The sequence below is a fragment of the Podarcis liolepis genome (genome assembly GCF_965112155.1).
Source record: "Podarcis liolepis genome assembly, chromosome: 7".
Lineage (NCBI taxonomy): Eukaryota > Metazoa > Chordata > Lepidosauria > Squamata > Lacertidae > Podarcis > Podarcis liolepis.
In genome coordinates, this window is record NC_139561.1 from 14,471,422 (window position 1) to 14,491,458 (window position 20,037).

General features: G+C 46.0%; 1 protein-coding gene across 8 annotated transcripts in view; it reads left to right on the top strand.

Moving 5' to 3' along the window:
- Nucleotides 1-10,743: 10,743 nt before the first annotated feature.
- UBR4 (ubiquitin protein ligase E3 component n-recognin 4) overlaps nucleotides 10,744-20,037 on the top strand; it is a 142,047-nt gene continuing 132,753 nt past the window's right edge. For all 8 annotated transcript variants that reach the window (XM_083512628.1, XM_083512629.1, XM_083512632.1 and 5 more), the window contains exons 1-2: nucleotides 10,744-10,982; nucleotides 19,917-20,014. In XM_083512628.1, the coding sequence (XP_083368754.1) occupies nucleotides 10,822-10,982; nucleotides 19,917-20,014 (259 nt within the window). In that variant the 5' untranslated portion in view covers nucleotides 10,744-10,821. The remainder of the gene's footprint in view (nucleotides 10,983-19,916; nucleotides 20,015-20,037) is intronic.

Genomic DNA, 20,037 nt, shown 5'->3' on the forward strand with positions numbered 1-20,037 from the left:
GTACTAGTACTTCCTCTTCGCCATCTTTTCACCAGCTATACACCCGTAGTTTCTTTAACTTCAGTGTTCATCAAGGCAAGGCTAATTTAATCTCTCCTACAGTTATACCTCCTTACCTCCAGTGCTTTGCCGCTGAACTGCTTGATAAATTCCGATAGCAAGTGGGAATTGTCCAACGGGTTGAAGCTGCTCTCAACAGCAAGGTCACTGGCCAGAAAGCTTGTGGCCTCCAAGAGCTGCTCCGCAGGAAGGACCTTAGCAGCAGTTTTGCACAGCTCTGTTCTCTAGATTGCTAATGCGCTCAGATGCCTTATTGTCCCTAAGTGTTTTTATTATTTTAAGAATTTCATAACATAACTGCTTATTCATGGCCCATTGAATATCAGGCACGTCCAACTCCCAAGAGACTGTGATCTATTCACATTATAAAAATGCTGGCTGTGTTCTACCGATTGTTATTGACAGGCAAAGTTGTTGGGGGGGGGAGATCTACCTGTTGGATATGCCTGGAATAGTAGAACTGAAACAGGGCTGCTTGTGTCAGAAAGGAAATGGCTGCCTTCTGAAACCCCCAGTTGTAGTCCCTCAATTCCCTGGAAGTCCCAAGCAACTTCCATTGCCTCCTATCCTAAGAGGGAACACCATAGAAATGGACTGGGGGGCTTCTGAAAGCAATTGATGTTGGGGGAGGAGATTGGCACAGCATTACCTTGGAGTAAGATCCTCCCTTCTTCCAGGCTGATTTCAGAGATTTCATCTTCGTTGAAATTAATTCCCTGTCCATGAGAAGAGAGAGAAAAGAAACAGGAACATCAGAATGTGAGGAATAGATCAGGCCCCCAGGCCAAGATGTCACATTTTTGACAATTTCTAAAGATGCTAATATTTACACTGGGAGGCGCATGGGATGCAGAACCTTTTTGCAAAATGGGGACAAGGAAGCATCTCAAAGCAAATTTCTGTTTGTGTGTTGATCTGGGAAGCGCAGATAACGTATGTTTGCATTAAATGGAAACGGCATTCCTTCTTCTCTTCTAAAAACTTGCCCAAAGGTCAACACTTTCTTTGACCTTTGATAGCTTATTGCCAAACCTGGTGGTACCTGAAATATATGCAGCTTCTAGCAAGACCCAAGGCAGTGATTCAGCTTAAAGGTTTTATTGCGGCCCTGGTTTTGAATAAACATTCACAAACTCTTTATTGTAATATACAGATAGATAGATAATTTGAGGATCTCTACAATTTTATAACATGCAGATAGAAAGATGTGTTGAGAAACCAGAGAAAGGAGCTGAGGGAAGTCCGGGGGTGGGCTGATAGGTTGGGTTTTCTGTTTAGAGGGGGGGGGAGGGAGGGGGGAAATGGAGAGGAAAAAATAATGTGGATGATTATTTTTGTTAAAATTATTGTGCTGAAATTTCCAATAAATAATAAAAATAAAATAAAATAGTAATAATAAAGGAACAGAAGGGGGGAAAGGTCTGATTTCTAAACTCTTTAGCCAGTCCCTGGCGACACCCACCTAATGTAAGGTTACCAGATGTTTCTGGGGACAGTCCCCGGATTTATAGATCAGTCCCCATACAAAATCCATTGAAATTGAAAAGAGTCCCTGGACTCATTCAAAAAAACCTGGTAACAACCTAATGTATGACTGGCTGCTTTGCATCAGGCAGTGAATCACAACGCAGGTTTGAGATTCCTGGTCTGCCTTGTGATGCGGACTCAAGCTCAGAGCAGGAGACACTAAGGAACGTGCATAAGAGGACCAGTATGCTATGTTCTAGAGCTAAGTCCACAGGAAATGCCAACATTCACTTACTGCCAGGAGTTTTCCAGATGCCATAGTCTATACCGACTAAGCAAGGGTCACTACAGCAAACCTCTGCAAGCCTCTACACGCTGAGGATTCCAGAACCTCCAAGAACGGCCACACACTTTGTTGCTGGGCAACAGCCCTTGGTGACATGGAATGGACGGCCACCGTGACAAGAGTCTAGGAGAGACAGTGTGTCATAGTAGACTTGGACCTGGGAAAGCAAGGTGAAAAGCCCCACTCAGCCTGGAGACTCCCTGGGTGACCTCGGGCTAGTCACTCACTTTCAGCCTAACTGGCCTCACCAGATTCTTGTGAGGAGGAGGAGAAATATGGACCTTACCTTGAGAGAAAGGCAGGATATACATGCCATAAACAGATCCATAAACCACCACTTGTGAAAAGCTGACCCATACCATCTGCACAGTATTTCTTCCACAGGATTTTGTACTTGATAGTCCCCTATGCTAGACTGAGAATATTCCTTCCAACTTGCCTGCATTTAGACACAGCCACAAGATTCAAAGTGAAGTCAGTTTGGGTTCAAGCAAGATCCGAGGCTTAATGGCTTTACTGAGGCCTCAGGAACAGACTGGGGAAACAGGGAAAGGGGTCTGATTTATATAAACCTCAGCCAGTCCCTGGCAACACCCACCTAGTGCATGACTGGCTGCACTGTGATGCGGACTCAAGCTCAGAGGAGACAGAAAGCACCTGCTGAAGTCCCTGCAGGCAGCATTGGATACAACCCTGTGTTTTCAGCAGATGCTGTTAAGTGCTGAAGGGACAAGAAGTTGAGCTTTTCTATTGCCCCCGCCTCCCACAGGCAAGAAGACCCTTTTCAGTCCTGCTTCCCAGTGTGAACAGGATGGAAGACACTGGCAAAGAGCTTTCTCTTTATTATTTACGTTGGCTAAGCAGTCCCAATAGCCTGGTTCCTGCAGGTAAGATGTATTTTGAGAGAACTGATGGAGCATCTTCTGTTCTTCACATAGGGAAGTGGCGTGGGGCGGTGAAAAAGGGCTGTTGTGAACATCCCTATCTCTGGGTGGCAGGAGACTCCAGGGGTATCTGTGCTTACCCAGGGTTCTGTTTCCTTGGAATGAAGACAACATGTCTTTTGGCAAGCCTGAAAGTTAATGTTGTTTCCTGTTCTGCTCCCCCCCCCCGCACTTACTGGCAAATAAGGTGTATCCACAAAAAGTCTGGGCAATGCACACTGTACAGTGGTACCTCGGGTTACATACGCTTCAGGTTACATTACATACGCTTCAGGTTACAGACTCCACTAACCCAGAAATAGTGCTTCAGGTTAAGAACTTTGCTTCAGGATGAGAACAGAAGTCGTGCTTTGGCAGCGCGGCGGCAGCAGGAGGCCCCATTAGCTAAAGTGGTGCTTCAGGTTAAGAACAGTTTCAGGTTAAGAACGGACCTCTGGAACGAATTAAGTACTTAACCTGAGGTACCACTGTATTTAGCTTGTAAGGCAGAATAAATATTCCGAATGCAGCATACAGCTGTGGCCTGCCCCTCCCAATGAGGAAACTTTTGATGTTGTCGGCCCTTTCTTGAGTGCAAGGATAGGTTCTAGTGGGTGGGGGTACACTCGTAGGTACTATGTTGGGGACCCCAGGACTAGGTCAGGCATCTATTTTTCTTGTTAACAAAAATCTTTATTTATTGATTTTTCACAAAAAAGCTTTACAAATTTTAACATAAAGCATAAGTTACTTTATCCATCGACTTCCCATCCCCCCCAACTCCCATGATTTCCATAAGGTAAAGGTAAAGGGACCCCTGACCATTAGGTCCAGTCATGACCGACTCTGGGGTTGCGACACTCATCTCGCTTTATTGGCCGAGGGAGCCAGCGTACAGCTTCCAGGTCATGTGGCCAGCATGACTAAGCCGCTTCTGGCGAAACCAGAGCAGCTCACGGAAATGCCGTTTACCTTCTCGCAAGAGCAGTACCTATTTATCTACTTGCACTTTGACGTGCTTTCAAACTGCTAGGTTGGCAGGAGCAGGGATCGAGCTCACCCTGTCACAGGGATTCAAACCACCGACCTTCTGATTGGCAAGTCCTAGACTGTGGTTTAACCCACAGCGCCACCCGTGTCCCATGGTTTCCATATTTACCCTTAAAGAAATTTATTGAAAGAATTACAATTACAAAGAAATAAAGTGAAACTATGGAAACGGGGGGAAAGTGAGGGAAGAGGCATATAAAAAAGAAAGAAAAAATATTCAAAAATGCAATGTAATATATTCCCATACATAAATGGATAAAGTGTTATTTAAGCTTAAATGTTGCATATTTCACCTATACTATTCAATACATCCATTTAGAAATATCTATCTTAATAGTTAATACTGTTGCTTTTATTTAAAGTCCTGCTCGCATTTTCATATTGCTGTTGTAACTCTTTAAATAGTCAATTAAAAGTCTCCAATCCCCAAAGTCACTGGAATGTTGTGGGTCGATGTTACAGATGTTGTCTACAATGAGACTCCCTGGCAGATGAGACGCTTCTTGGGTCTTCTTGTTTTCGGAGGCCTCCTTCTAAGCTCCAGCTGATAGGCCGCCGTTTTCCATCGTTTCAGGCAGGAAAGACAGAAAAGAGATTCTGTTAGAAGGGTAGTAAATATAATTAATGTGAGACCCACTTGTTCCCCATAAATAATTACTGTTTCGGGTGAATAAATAATTTAAAAAGAAGGGGGCTTTTACTGTCAAATAATGTCTATCCACAGAAAACCTGAGCAATACATGCCATAGTTTAGCTCATGGGTAGGCAAACTAAGGCCCAGGGGTCGGATGCAGCCCAATCGCCTTCTAAACCTGGCCCGCGGACGGCCTGGAAATCAGCATGTTTTTACATGAGTAGAATGTGTCCTTTTATTTAAAATGCATCTCTGGGGTATTTGTGGGGCCTGTCTGGTGTTTTAACATGAGTAGAACGTGTGCTTTTATTTAAAATGCATCTCTGGGGTATTTGTGGGGCATAGGAATTTGTTCATTTCCCCCCAATAAATATAGTCCGGCCCCCACAAGGTCTGAGGGACAGTGGACCGGCCCCCTGCTGAAAAAGTTTGCTGACCCCTGGTTTAGCTTCTAAGGCAGATTGAATATTCAAATTGCAGCTGTAATAAAGGAAAATCTGCCCTTATTTCCTTATAAGAGCCTTTATATTCCTTTGCAGGTTCTCCATCAGTTGGAGAAAATAACAGGGGACAACCAGAGAATATTGAGAAGCAAAGCAGCTAGTAAGCCTGATCTTTATTGAACTGTTGCAACAGGATGCCCCCTTCACACACAGGAGGAGGAGGAGGATCCTGAACAAAGGTGTGCCCGCCCTTATATAGACATTTTAAATTGCCCGCCCTGGAGTCCAAGATCACCCCCAGATACATCATACCTACATCACAGAAAGGGCGGTCTACAACAGAAATCTGAGTGCGTTGTTTATCTCCTGTCTGGCAGGTTACCTGTTAATGCTTTCTTGATTGGGGCCCCTGGCCAGTCTTTTGTAATGATAAATACTTAGTTCCTGAGCCAGGTCACAGGCTCACCCTATTCATACACAGACATACCCTTAAGGCAGGATTTGGGAAGGAAAAGACAATGGAGAGGCTTTTCCATTTTCCTTGATTTTGCAGAGAAATCATTTGGTCAGTTTGGGAGTCAAAATGGTTTCACGGCTGTTTTCCTGTGTTGCTTCAGACATGTGGTTTATATATTTATGTACGTGTTTCCTTGGTACATTTATGAACATTTATTAAATATATAAGACCTTAATTTTTTTTCTTTCACAGCATACACAAAACTTTTTTTAAAACACTATTTCTCTCTCCCCTCAGAATCCCAACATTTTCAATGGTTTCTGATGCCAAGGGCATTTCACCAGAAGGCTTTGGACCAACTCAAGCTTCAACTGACTGCTGTCGTCGTGCCTTAGAAGTTGGAATAAGCAGGTATGTATTAAAATGCTGCAATATCTTTCCGTCCTCCTGAAGAAAGCCAAGGAACATGTCAGTTACTCAAAGGAATCACTGCAACCATGCAGGGATGTCAAACCTTTCGGGCTGCTCCTTCCGGGCCCACCCAGCTCAGAGGGTCATATGGGTATTTCTGTCGATCCATGTGCTGAACAGGACTTGGTAATAGTAATAATAATAATTTTTTATTTATACCCCGCCCTCCCCAGCCAAGGCCGGGCTCAGAGTGGCTTACAAGCAATAATAAAAACAAGATGAATGATTACAACTTAAAAACAAAAATAAAATACAACATTAAAATAATGGAACATTAAAATATTAAAATGTAGCCTCATCGCAGGAGGAGAAGGAAAAGAAAAAGGAAAGAGAGGGAGGGAGGGAATCAAATTGGCTCCAAGCCAAAGGTCAGGTGGAACAACTCTGTCTTACAGGCCCTGCGGAAAGAAATCATCCTGCAGGGCCCTGGTCTCATGAGGCAGAGCGTTCCACCAGGCCGGAGCCAGAGTTGAAAAGGCCCTGGCTCTGGTTGAAGCCAATCTAACTTCCTTAGGGCCTGGGACCACTAGGGTGTTGTTATTTATGGACCTTGAGGCTCTCCGTGGGGCATACCAGGAGAGGCGGTCCCGTAGGTACGAGGGTCCTAGGCCGTGAAGGGCTTTAAAGGTCAAAAGCAGCACCTTAAATCTGACCCTGTACTCCACCGGGAGCCAGTGCAGCTTGAAAAGCAAACATGCTACTTTGGAATGACTTTATTTCTTCCATTAACCAAGATCTTGAGATACAAGCTCCAGATGGATATAGTTATGTATGTGTTTGCTTGGTACATTTCTGAACATTTAATTTATATATATATATATGACAGGTTGAGGTGCTGCTGGAGGCTGGAGGCCTTCTACAAGATCACCAAGGGCCCTACAGTGGAGGGCAGAAAAGTAGACGTCTGCACTTTCTCCACCTTACCATCGCCTGGAGAAAGCGGTTGAGTACCTCCTCCAATTTCCTATCGAGTATGGGGCACTCAAACTTCTACTAGACTAAGAGATGTTGGGAATCTGTGGGGTACACAGAGGAAGGGATGCAGAGGAGGACAGAGGAAGAATATGTTTAACAAAGCCCAAAGCTTGAGATGTCTGCAGGCAAGTCATGTCTCATTGGGGCCAAGCTGACTTTCTTCGCCCATCGCTGTACTTGGAAAGAGCTGCAGCAAATGATCCAGACGTCCTTCATCCCTGGCTGATGGAGCAGGAGAGAGCAGGCTTTACTTCAGCCCTGCAGTCCCAGAGCAAGTGCTGACTGAGCCCCTTTTTCTATTGGCAAGTATGAATCGCTTCCTATGTAGGCGTTATACAGTACAATAAAAAGAATGTTCTGAAATACAGGTCACTTTCTGAGGTGCTTGTAAGGAGTCTCTTGTTTTGAAGCTCTTCAGGCGCCATGCTTCTGTTGTAAACAAAATCTGCCCTTTTTCCCTTATGGGGTATCCAAGAGCCCGTATAGAGTCCTTACATGGGTTCCCTATTGGTAGGGGGAAATAACAGAGGCCAACCAGAGAATATTGAGAAGCAAAGCAGCTAGTAAGCCTGATCTTTATTGAACTGTTGCAACAGGGTGCTCCCCTCACACGGAGGAGGACCCAGAACAAAGGTGTGCTTGCCCTTATATAGACATTTTAAATTCCCTGCCCTGGAGCTCAAGACACATCACAGAAGGGGTGTAACCCAAGACCACCCCCCACAAACATCATACCTACATCACAGAAAAGGTGGTCTACAGCAGAAATTTGAGTGCTGTTGTTTTTCCTGTCTGCCAGGTTATCTGATAATGCCCCATCTGATTGCTTTCCTGGTAACAAGGAAGGTTTTTTTTCACCTCCTTACAGAGAAATATTTGGTCAGCTTGGGAGTCAAAATGGTTTCAGGACTGTCTTCCTGTGCTGCTTCAGACATGTGGTTTATATATTTATGTACTTGTTTGCTTGGTACATTTATGAACATTTATTATATATCTAAGACCTTAAAATTCTTATAACACTTCCTCAGCAAAGGTGTAAACCTCAGGGGGTCTCGGGCTCAGATACCCTGGGGTGGGGGGGACATCTGGGCTCCATGGGCCACAGACACTGCCAGGCAAATGGACAGGCTCACCTGATGGGCTTGGTTGCAACAGCGTTTTAGTAAGGGTTCCATGTTTGTTTGTGTGTGAGAGCTATAGCTGTCAATTTACAGATTTCAAAATAAGGGACCAGCTGCCAAAATAAGGGACCTGCAGTCTCGCCTGTTCCAGGCACTCCAGTCTTCCTGCAGTCTGGTCAAACTCATGCTGGTAGCTTCAAGAACACTGTCCAATCAACTTTGTAACCAGAGGTTCAACTGAATAGAATCTGAATCACATGCACCACAAGGCCTGTGCAGCCTCAACTTAAGAATGGCATCCGGCATTCAAAAGCCCCCTCAGCTTGCATTAACTAGCCACACACACACAGCCTCCCCCCCTCCCATGAGATCTCCATTCCTTTCCCCCCGCCATGTGCCCCAGCTCCAGACAGACCTTTTCGCCGGCAAGGGTGAGTGGGCCGTCGATGACGTATCCATCCGATTCCGATCCGAGCACTCAGCACAGGTATGTTCAACTTCTGACCCCCTCTGAGCCAAAGGCAGAAAGCCCAGCCAGCAGCCAAACGAAGCCTCAAGGAAAACCACCATCACCTCTCCGCTGGGAAGCACTGAGCAAAGGCGAGTCCCCAGGGAACACAGCCGATTTGATCAGCACAAGCTCCACCCCCCAGTCGTTCTTAGATTTCTTATTGGGTGAGCAACGCAGCCAAGCAACACAGTAGGAGCCTCCCTCCTCCCTGGCCAGCAGGGAGGGAGGGAGAGGAGCTGCTTCCTTTGAAATTTAAAGGACATCATTTAAGGGACATCCATCAATAAGGGACAGCAGCGGGACATGGCATTGGAATAAGGGACTGTCCCATCAAATAAGGGACACTTGACAGCTACGGTGAGAGCATTTTGAAAATTTATAGCCTACCTCAAAGGGGCTATTGCCACCACAAAGTGCCTTCAGCCTGAAACACCACCCACTTTTCTGGAGCGACAGACTGCAAGGCTGCGAGGATGTCTAAACAATGATTATTGTCCCTGTAAAATATGTTCAAGATGGTATTTATATTAGAGTCAAATATAAATACCATCTTGAACATATTTTACAGGGACAATAATCATCTTGTCATAGTTGTGGGGGGCAGCGTCACCATGAAAAACAACAACCAGGAGTTTGTGGGACTTTAAATGACTGTTTTTATTAGGGTGGAAGCTTCTGTAGGCCAAAGGCTACTTCCTGACATATCCTGAGGTTTGTAAGGACAACACTGAGGAAGAGGAGATGACGGTCATACCACTCCGTAGCTCTGTGAGGGAAAAGGGTCTGCCAATAACTTTCAGCAACCTTAAAAAAGGCCTGTACATAGTATTATTTGAGGGAACTCCATGACAATGAGGTATTGAATATAGTGCAGATGAGACTTCTGCTGTGTAATTCCTGGGTTACCTCTAGGGCTGGGTGATATATCTATATATCGTCCAAAACCGAAGTCCATTTTGTGATACCGGTTTCATAATTTTTGACCTGGCATTATAGCATGAATCAGTGTGTGTGTGTGTGTGTGTATGTACTATGCAAAAATCAAAATGTGGGAAAAACCATGAAGCCAGCCAATTCCTCTACACAGCTCCATCCTTATTTTAAACGTGATATATCAGTATATTATGATGTTGTCGTGCCTGCAGGTCCCAGGTTCAGTCCCTGGCTGCTCTGCCGAGGGTTGGGCAAGATCCCTGCCCAATATCCTGGCCAGCCAGTTAGCATAGACAGTATTGAATGAGATGGACCAAAATTCTGGCTCATAGAATCATAGCTTGATGCACTGCTCCTGCCAACCTAGCAGTTCGAAAGCACATCGAAGTGCAAGTAGATAAATAGGTTCTGCTCCGGCGGGAGGTAAACGGTGTTTCCGTGCGCTGCTCTGGTTCGCCAGAAGCGGCTTAGTCATGCTGGCCACATGACCCGGAAGCTGTACGCCGGCTCCCTCGGCCAATAAAGCGAGATGAGCGCCGCAACCCCAGAGTCAGTCACAACTGGACCTAATGGTCAGGGGTCCCTTTACCTTTATGTATTCAATAATTATTAACATTAATATGTAATAAACACAACCATATTTGCAAGTAAGCAATACAGCTCTGCCAGATACTGATCCTTACCCCATGATTCTAGTTACTTTATAGTGTAATGCTATCCATGTCTCTTCAAAAATCATTTCCATTAAGTTCTATTGGTAAGAATTGGAGCCTTTGTCGAGCCTTTTCAGAGTCCCATCTTTGGCTTTAAAGGCTGCAAACTTATGCATAATCGGCCAGGAATAAGCTGCACTGCACTGCACTCAGCGGGGGACAAAAATAGGAACGTGCTGTCAAGTCACTAGTCCGTACGTAAAGCGTCTTGTACTTGGCGCACGCGCACGCCGCCATCGAGAGCGAAACTCGCTGACTCACGTTTCTGCGCATGCGTCCTTCCCAGGCGCCAGGAAAGCAAAGAGCTAAGAGAAAGCATGTGAATGACCGCGCCTACAGTCACTACCGGTATTCGTTCGGTCAACTTGGAAACCATGCTGTGTTAGATTTGCTCCTCGGAAATAGGAGGAGGGATTTGAAGCAGCTCTAGCGGCTCGGCAATCTCTACAAACAACCGCCACATACTTTGCCTCGCCTGTCAGAAAGCAGAGAACTTCCGTGGGACCTTGTAGCCACTCAGCATCGAAAAGAACGGAAGTTTATTGGAAACACGCCGCAACGCCTATCTCTAAGGCGAAGCTGCGTCTCTAAGCGGGGATTGGTCGCCGCCGCCACCGCTATCTCGTCACTTCCGTCCTGGCACGGAAGCGGTCTCCTTTCCTCGCCTCAGCAACTCAAACGCTTCTGGAACCTAAGCTGAGGAGAGTCGTCGTCAAGATGGCGGCGTCGGGGGGAGGCGGTAGCGCCGGTTCTTCCCCGACGGCAACGGCGGAGCGGGAGCCCGGCTGGGAGGTGGCGGTGCGACCGCTCCTCTCCGCCTCCTACTCGGCCTTCGAGATGCGGGAGTTGCCGCAGCTGTTGGCCTCCGTCATTGAGAGGTAGGCGGGGCATGGGCGGGGCTTCGGTCGGTGGTGGGCGTGGTCCGGCCAACACCTGTTCCCGCCCCTTTGGCGCTGAGCGGGAGTCATGGCACGTGGAGAGTGACTTGCAATTGTTGCTGCTAGAAAATGGGGTTGAAATTTACAGGTCTGGCAACCGACATTTCCATTTCCAGTTATGTCTCCTATCCATTGATATTGATGGACCCAGGCGGGTTGGTCACGTGCATTGAGATCAGTGGATCAACTCTGAGCAGGCCTGACACTCGACGATTTGATCCTTTTTTTGGGGGGGGGAGGAGATATTTATTCTATTGGGTTTTTTATAGAGTAAATATCTCCCCCCCCCAAAGGATTTATTATATTACTACTTTTTATGAGGGACGCGGGTGGCGCTGTGGGTTAAACCACAGAGCCTAGGACTTGCTGATCAGAAGGTTGGCAGTTCGAATCCCCGTGATCAGGTGAGCTCCCGTTGCTCGGTCCCTGCTCCTGCCAACCTAGCAGTTCGAAAGCTCGTCAAAGTGCAAGTAGATAAATAGGTACTGCTCCGGCGGGAATGTAAATGGCGTTTCCGTGCGCTGCTCTGGTTCACCAGAAGCAGCATAGTCATGCTGACCACATGACCCAGAAGCTGTACGCCGGCTCCCTCGGCCAATAAAGCAAGATGAGCGCCACAACCCCAGAGTTGGCCACGACTGGACCTAATGATCAGCGGTCCCTTTACCTTTACTTTTTTATATACTGTCCTTCAAGAGACAACAGGATAGCTTACCACATAATATCCAAAATGCATGAAGTAATAATAATAAAATAGGGGGGAAAGAAAAAAGGCATATGCTAGCATAGAATAAATGCTGATTTACTAGCATATATTATACCTGCATTCTTCATTATTGGGTGAGGGGAGAGTCAGCAGGGTGTAGTTGTAAGTGAGTATCTGACTGGGGAGCTGGGAGAGGCAAATTCAGATTATTATTATTATAGCTTATTACCTGCTCTTCACTCTAAGGTCCCATGGGGGGGGGGGTTAAAACAATTTAATATTAAAACGTATTTAATTCCCCCACTTATACACATGAAGCTTTCAGTGGTTAGCTTCGGCCAGCACCTGTCTTCACTACTTCACAGGATTATTGTGTGGCTGAAATGGAGATGGGAGACTGAAGAAAGAAACATAGGATTCACAACTGAGTTCCTCACAGGACAGTTGGCATATACCGTATTTTTTGCTCTATAAGACACACTTTTTCCCTCCTAAAAAGTAAGGGGAAATGTGTGTGCGTCTTATGGAGTGAATGCAGGCTGCACAGCTATCCCAAAAGCCAGAACGACAAGAAGGATTGCTGCTTTCGCTGCACAGCGATCCCTCTTGTTGTTCTGGCTTCTGAGATTCAGAATATTTTTTTTCTTGTTTTCCTCCTCCAAAAACTAGGTGTGTCTTAATGGTCTGGTGCATCTTATAGAGCGAAAAATACGGTAATTATAAGATATAAGTAAATTTATAATCTATTATTTTGTGGTGCTTGGGGGCTAATTAAATTATGGGAAGCTGATTCCCATCAGCCCCAGCAGTGGTGGTCAAACAATGTGTGAGTTGTAGTCCAACAGCAGCTTTGATGGCTACCTCTCTAGTAAACAGTTGTTTTAATACTTTGCTTTATTGTAGGTATTTTAATGGAGGCCTTTAGTTCTGTAATTCCCATGGTGGTTTTACAAGAAAGCTTGTTATCAGAAAGGTAGCTGTGTTTGTGTTTTGTAGCACCAATTCAGGATTGCCCTTCGTGCCTCATAGGCATGGGCGTAGCTGGGGGGGGGGGCAGAGAGGGGCCGTTGCTCCCCTAAATCAATAAAAATCAATACAAAAACATAGCTAACTGAGGTTCAGCCCCCCCCTCAACAAAGGGCCTGTCCCCCAAACCAAAATCTTGGCTATGCCCATGCTCAGAGGGGTTGTGGTACCTGAAGGTTTTACGTCAAAATGATCATCCTTAAAGTGCCTAAGGGGTCTTTTTGTTGTTACTTATGATTGCTTCCAACTCAGTTTTATTCCTGTTAGACCCAGTGAAGTTACTGGACCGAAGTTAGTCATGTCCATTAATTTCAGTGCATTCATCCTGAGTAGGACTAACATTAGATATAACCATGTTTAATATTAAATATACAATAACAATTGTCTGCCTCCAAAGCACTTGTCAGATTAAAAATGCAGAAGCGCAACAATAGTAAAATAACGTACAATTTACGTTATTAAAGCAGCTTCAGGAGAGGAACATGAAACTGCTTGGTCAATTTCAGAAGAACAGCAAGACGTTAAAATTTTAAAATTCAATGCTTTAGGTTTTTTTGGGTTTTTTGTTTAAGTCTTGGTTGCTTTCCTAAAATATGAGAGAGAATGGGGACCACTTGAACCTCTGTCCAGGGGGAAGGGGGGAATTCAATAATCTGGGTGCTGCTGTTGGATTAGCCTTGTTGTAGATAAATTTACTGTATGTTTTTAATTTACCGTATTTTTCGCCCTATAGGACGCACTTTTACCCCTCCAAAAATGAAGGGGAAATGTGTGTGCGTCCTATGGGGCGAATTCAGGCTTTCGCTGAAGCCTGGAGAGCGAGAGGCGTCGGTGCGCACCGACCCCTCTTGCTCTCCAGGCTTCAGGAAGCTCTGCGCAGCCCTCGGGAGCCCGGCGCGAAGTCACACCAGGCTCCCGACGGCTGCGCGGAGCTGCCTGCATTCCGAATCCTGGCACGCGCTAAAGAGCGCGTCCGGACTTCGCGCACCTCTCCGCAAGCCAGGGGAGACCGGCGCGACTTCCCGCCAGGCTCCCTAGGCTTGCGGATAGCAGGCTGTTCTGGGGGCTGGGGTTGGGGGAAGCTCGGGCTTCCCCCGCGCCTGGGGGGGAAATATTTTTTTTCCTTTATTTCCCCCCCCAAAAACCTAGGTGCGTCCTATGGGGCGGTGCGCCCTATGGGGTGAAAAATACGGTAGTTGCATGTTACATAAAATAGGATATGCTAACAAAAACAGCCGGACCATAACAAAAACAGTGCATATCAGTTGGTCAAAGATGCGTAAGGAGCCACGTCCAGAGGGTCACACCCTAGACATGTTGGCATTTGTTTCGAGAGAGAATGGAGTGTGCCTTTGGGGGTGAAGTCAAGCCACTAGAGAATCACAGCACCCACTGTGGCTGCAGACACCGATATAACTGCTGCTTCCCATCGTTATTTCTGCTCTGTTAGCAGCACTGAAATGACCTCTCCAGGGCACAAACCTAGGCAATGTATGGAGCAATGTCCAGGGCTGCCCAGATGACAAGATCCCCGCTCTCGACTTCACTGATGTGGTCCAAAGGAAAACAGAGCAGTACATTTGGCACTAGCTTAGCTGCAGGAGCCTTGCTATTCTTGAGAGGGTGCTTTCCATTCATGAACAGTTCATCAGCAACTGCAGAACAGATGGGGACAATAATAATCTTAATAGGAAGTTCTTTCACTTTTAATGAGCAGTACATCATAGCTCAGTTGGTAGAGCATGAGATCAAGGTTATGGGTTCTAGCCCCATATTGGGTGAAAGATTCCTGCACTGCAGGGGGTTGGACTAGAACGTCCTCGTGGTTCCTTCCAGCTCTTCAGTTCTGTGGTTCACTGATAATACTGATCCTTCCTGGGATCTAGTGAGATTTAGGGTAGCTGTCACTGTCTTTTTCTGGTAGAGCTGCCATGCAGAAATTCAACCGATACAGCCTTCCCTCCAGCTGAGAGGTTTAGGGAGGTTTTAAAATGTCACAGTTGTTGATGTTCTGTCTTTTGCAACTGTCAGAAGCATCCCAGCTTCTTCAGAATAAAGGTGTCACCTCTGTTCTGATTCGCACAATAGTTCTGAAATAATATTGCATTTATGTGAGTGCTACAAAGCCCTCTAAAACTATCGCTGACCACAAGTCTTTCCCTTTTCTGTATTTTCTACCATGTTTGTTCTTACAAAGCAGCTTTGAGTTGCGCTGCTCTTGTGTCTGCTGTATGGGTGTCATTTGGTGGTGGTTTTGTTTTGCCACTTAAACTGGTATCTTCCACAGTTGCTCGTGACTGCAGTAATGGGCTTCTCTTTAAGTCAGAGTGGGAAACCTTGGATCCTCAGACCAAATGCAGTAGCAACCCGCAAGTCCTCTCTCTGGTCTTCAGGACTCCTCCCAGGCCTCTCTTTCTCCTTTTCTGATGATTTTGCCTGGTTGGAATGTGTCCTTGAGTTGTGATAATAATGCTTTGTCTTTGCCTGGCTGGAGAGAAGTGTCTCTCTTGGTGTAGAAACCTCTGGTATTTGCATGGCTGGAATGCAGTACAGTATACTGCACAAAATTAAGAGTTGCATCCATTGCTTTGCATACTTTGAGCTTTGGTCCTGCCCACCACTGGCATGTAGTCCCTAGAAGGTACCTGAAAATGAACTTCTACCACTGCTTAAGTAAAGGTTTTTCTAGATCAGCTAACTGATAAAAGCAGAGGTGCTTCAATACAATGGATGTAGCATAAACCACATTAGAACAGTAGCAGGAACAAGCTGATGAGCACCCCCCACCCCGCCAGAAAACAAACTACCGTATTTTTTGCACCATAACACTCACTTTTTTCCTCCTAAAAAGTAAGGGGAAATGTCTGTGCGTGTTATGGAGGGAATGCCTACGGGTGGCATGCCTACAGATTTTCCTCCTCTAAAAACTATGTGCGTGTTATGGTCGGGTGCGTGTTATAGAGCGAAAAATACGGTATTCTGAAATGCCCTTCATCTTTCCTTGCATCAGGTTGTTTTCGTGCCTCTGTTGTGCAACTGTCTGCTTTGAACCCTCTGTTTTGCAGAATTGCACAAACTTCATCCAGCTCTGTGTGTGCATTAGTGTGTGTTCATGCTTTCAAAGTTCTGGGGAACTGCTGTGGGGCATTAACAAAGCAAACAGCGTGAAGCTCATTGAAGCAGCAGAGAGGGGGAAACATGTAAGTGCAAAAGGGTGCTTTGACTCTTTTGGCTGTTTCTTTTTGAGGCTCAGCTCCTGAGTTGTTTTGTTGTCCCATCGCCTGGATTCTTCAGAACTTCCCAAAACGATTTGAAAAGCGATGGAGTCAGTCTGATGGAGCATTCAGAAACTTCCTGTTACAGTTGTAAGAGCTTTTTGGGCCAGTTTTTGTAAGTGTGTGTCAGGTCCATATTACAGTGGTGCCCCGCAAGACGAATGCCTCGCAAGACGAAAAACCCGCTAGACGAAAGGGCTTTCCGTTTTTCGATGCGCTTCGCAAGACGAATTTCCCTATGGGCTTGCTTTGCAAAACGAAAAAGTCTTGTGAGTCTTGCGATTTTTTTCGCTTCCCCCCCTTTTCTAAGCCGCTAATAGCCTTTTAGCCGCTAAGCCGCTAAGCCTTTAATAGCCGCTAATAGCGCTAATCCGCTAAGCCGCTAATAGGGTTGCTTCGCAAGATGAAAAAACCGCTAGACGAAGAGACTCGCGGAACGGATTAATTTCGTCTTGTGAGGCACCACTGTATATGTTGGGACCCTCCTACTCAGTAATGGGTATCTGCTTTGGTTGGCCTGATGAGTGAACTCCATCTATTCTTCTCAGTCACTCTGTGGTTTTTGTTACCAATGACCATGGTATGTTCCTGAACTTGCTCTGTGAGATGGGTATTGGGGGCACTGTGTTACAGTGGTCCAGGCCCCACCTATGGGACTGTGTGTAGAAAGTAGCAATAATAATAATTCAAACCTGGGTCTCCCATGTCCTAGTCTGTTTAACATCTACATGAAGCTGTTGGGAGCTTTATACATAGGGCTGCCTCTGAAGACGGTTCAGAAACTTCAGCTAGTGCAGAACTGCTCACTGGGACAAGATGGTTTGCACATATTACACCGATCCTAGCCCAGTTGCACTGGCTACCAGTTAGTTCCAAGCCCAATTCAAAGTGCTGGTTTTGACCTATGGTGCATTAAATGGCTCAGGACCTCAGTATCTCAAGGACCGCCTCTCTCCATATGAACCTACCTGGATCTCTGAGCACAATTCAAAGTGTTGGTGCTGACCTTTAAAGCCCTAAACGGCCTCGGTCCAGTATACCTGAAGGAGCGTCTCCACCCCCATCGTTCAGCCCGGACACTGAGATCCAGCTCCAAGGGCCTTCTGGCAGTTCCCTCCCTGTGAGAAGCCAAGTTACAGGGAACCAGGCCGAGGGCCTTCTCGGTGGTGGTACCCGCCCTGTGGAACGCCCTCCCAACAGATGTCAAGGAAATAAACAACTATCTGACATATAGAAGACATCTGAAGGTAGCCATTGTTTTAGGGAAGTTTTTAATGGCTGGTGTTTTAATGTATTTTTAATCTTTGTTGGAAGCTGTCCAGAGTGGCTGAGGAAACCCAGCCAGATGGGTGGGGTATAAATAATAATAATAATAAATAATAATTGTTTATTTATTTGTTTATTTATCTGAGACCCTTCTTCGTGTGCCTCTCCTGGAAAAGTGAGCAGTGTTTCCCAAACTTGGGTCTCCAGCTGTTTTTGGATGGCAATTCGCATCATCCCTAGTAGCAGGACGAGTGGTCAGGGATGATGGGAATTGTCGTCCAAAAACAGCTGGAGATCCAGGCTTGGGGAACACTTGCCTGGAGGGTGGCCACACAAGAGCAGCCTTTGCTGTAGTGGCTCCCTGTTTGTGGGGTGCTCTCCCCAGGGAGGCTCGCCTGGCTAGATGGATCAGTAAGTCTAGCTCAGTCTAAGCAGCTTCCTCTGCTACTAAGTCAGACCATTGGTCCCTTTAACTCAGTATTGTCTACATTGACCAGCAGTGGATCTCCAGGGTCTCAGGCCAAGGGTCTTTTTTTAGCCCTTCCTGAAGACACCAGGGATTAAGCCTGGGACTTTAAGCAGGCAAGGCAGGTGATCCAACACTGAGCTGTGGTCTCTTCCCATAAAATGTTTTCTTTCCAAGGTTTAAGTCCTCATAGTCCAGGGACATAGAAAGATGCCTTATACAGAGATAGGCCTAGCTCAGTACTCTCTAGTCTGACTAGCAGTGACTCCTGGGTTTCAGATGGAAGTCTCTCCCAGCCTTACCTGGAGTAGCTACAGTCCTGCCCCAGAGGCAGCTTTCTGTGGGGAGAGGTAATAGCTTGGTGGTAAATTGAAAGCTTTACAATATCTGCAGGAAGTCCAGTGTTCAATCTCCAGCTTTAAAATTATTTTAATTGCATTGTTTTAACCCAGAGCTTTCCAAACTGTGTGTTGTGACAGGTTAGTGTGTTGGCTGCAGTGTGTAGGTGTTTTGTGTGAACGCTCCCCACACCCCTCCCTGTGCTGGAAAGCGATTGCAGTAGCTTAATCTCCAGTTCGCTAGTAAAACTGAATTACTGTGTCGCAAAAATGATGCATGTCTAAATTTGTGTGTCACCAACATGAAAAGTTTGGAAAGCTCTGTTTTAACCTTTCAATGGGCTCCTTTGCAGGGAAGGGTGGGATAGAAATGTAATAAATAGTTCCAAAAAAGGATCAAGGCTAGCAGGGCTGGAGTGTGTGTGGCGGGGAAACTCTTCTCTCCCTGAGACTGGAGAGCTGATGCCAGCCAGAGCTGGCAGCACTGAGTTAGACGCTCACCTAAGTCCCCTCCAGCTCTCAAAAGGTTAAGTCATAAAATATTGGGGTGGTTGGTGCTGCTGCTGCTGCATCATCAACTTTGGTGCTACTTTTGAATGTGAAATTCTCTGGATATTTTTAGTTGACATGCTGGTGGGATTCCCCCACTGGGTTAAAATTTTGATGAACGTTAGAGGAACTGCTAATTACTGTTTTTATGTTGATGTGATAGTTATACTTTTGAGAATGCGCTGTTGTTGTATTTACACTGTTAGATTTTTTATATGTGAATCGTTCCAGTTGTTACTCTTGTTGCAACAATTACATTACCCCCCCCCCCCAAAAAAAAACCCCTCAATTTTTTCGGAAAGCACATTCTTGTTGATATTATGTGGATTCAGGATAAGTAGATTTGCTAGTAGTTCCACTGTTGAGGGCAGTAATGTTTCTGAATCTTCTTCTTTGGCTATCCCTCATAGCAGAGTAAGATTGTCTTCCATGAACACTGTCTTAACAGTGAGTCTGTAAGTGACGGTGGAGACCAATTCTGGATCCACACGTTTTTCCACAGTGGGGACATAGGTTTCCGGGTGGGAGTTGATCACGACGGGGGTTTGCCAAGCATGCCTTCCTCTTAGCACACTTCTCCTTTTCGTCCTAAGTTTGAGCGTCTTCATAGTCCATGACACTTTGGGTAAAGGCTGTCCTCCAGTTGGAGCGCTCGCAGGCCAGTGTTTCCCAGTTGTCAGTGTTTATCCTACATTTTTAAAGATTTGCCTTGAGAGAGTCTTTAAACTCTCTTGTTGACCACCAGCATTACGCTTTCCATTTTTAAGTTTGGAATGGAGCAGTTCCTTTGGAAGACAGGCACCCAAACAACATGACCAGTCCAACGAAGTTGATGTTGAAAAATAATTGCTTCGACACTGCTTTTTCCAGTACACTGGCATTAGTTCACCTGTCTTCCCAAGTGATGTGTAACAATTTTTGGAGACTCTGAAAAAATTTCTAAATACCAGACACTGAGCTGGTTTCTGAATACCAGTTGCTGGAAACCACAGGAGGGGAGACAGTGCTCTTGTGCTCAGGTCCTGTTTGCAAGTTTCCCTTAGGGGCATCTGTTTGGCCATAGTGAGAACAGGCTGCTCGACTAGATTGGCCACTGGCCTGATCCAGCAGGCTCTTCATACCTCCTTATGGATACAACCTGTAATCTTTAACATACTCTATGCATATGGTCAAAGTTCAGGGCAGTCCCCGAGAGCATGGAAATAACTGGTTCATAATCCACTCTCTGTCTTCTTTCTCTCTCTGCAGTGAGTCTGAAATCTTGCACCATGACAAACAGTATGAACCTTTCTACTCGTCCTTTGTCGCCCTTGCGACGCACTACATCACCACAGTGTGTGGACTGGGTGAGTGTCCAGAGTGTGAGTTT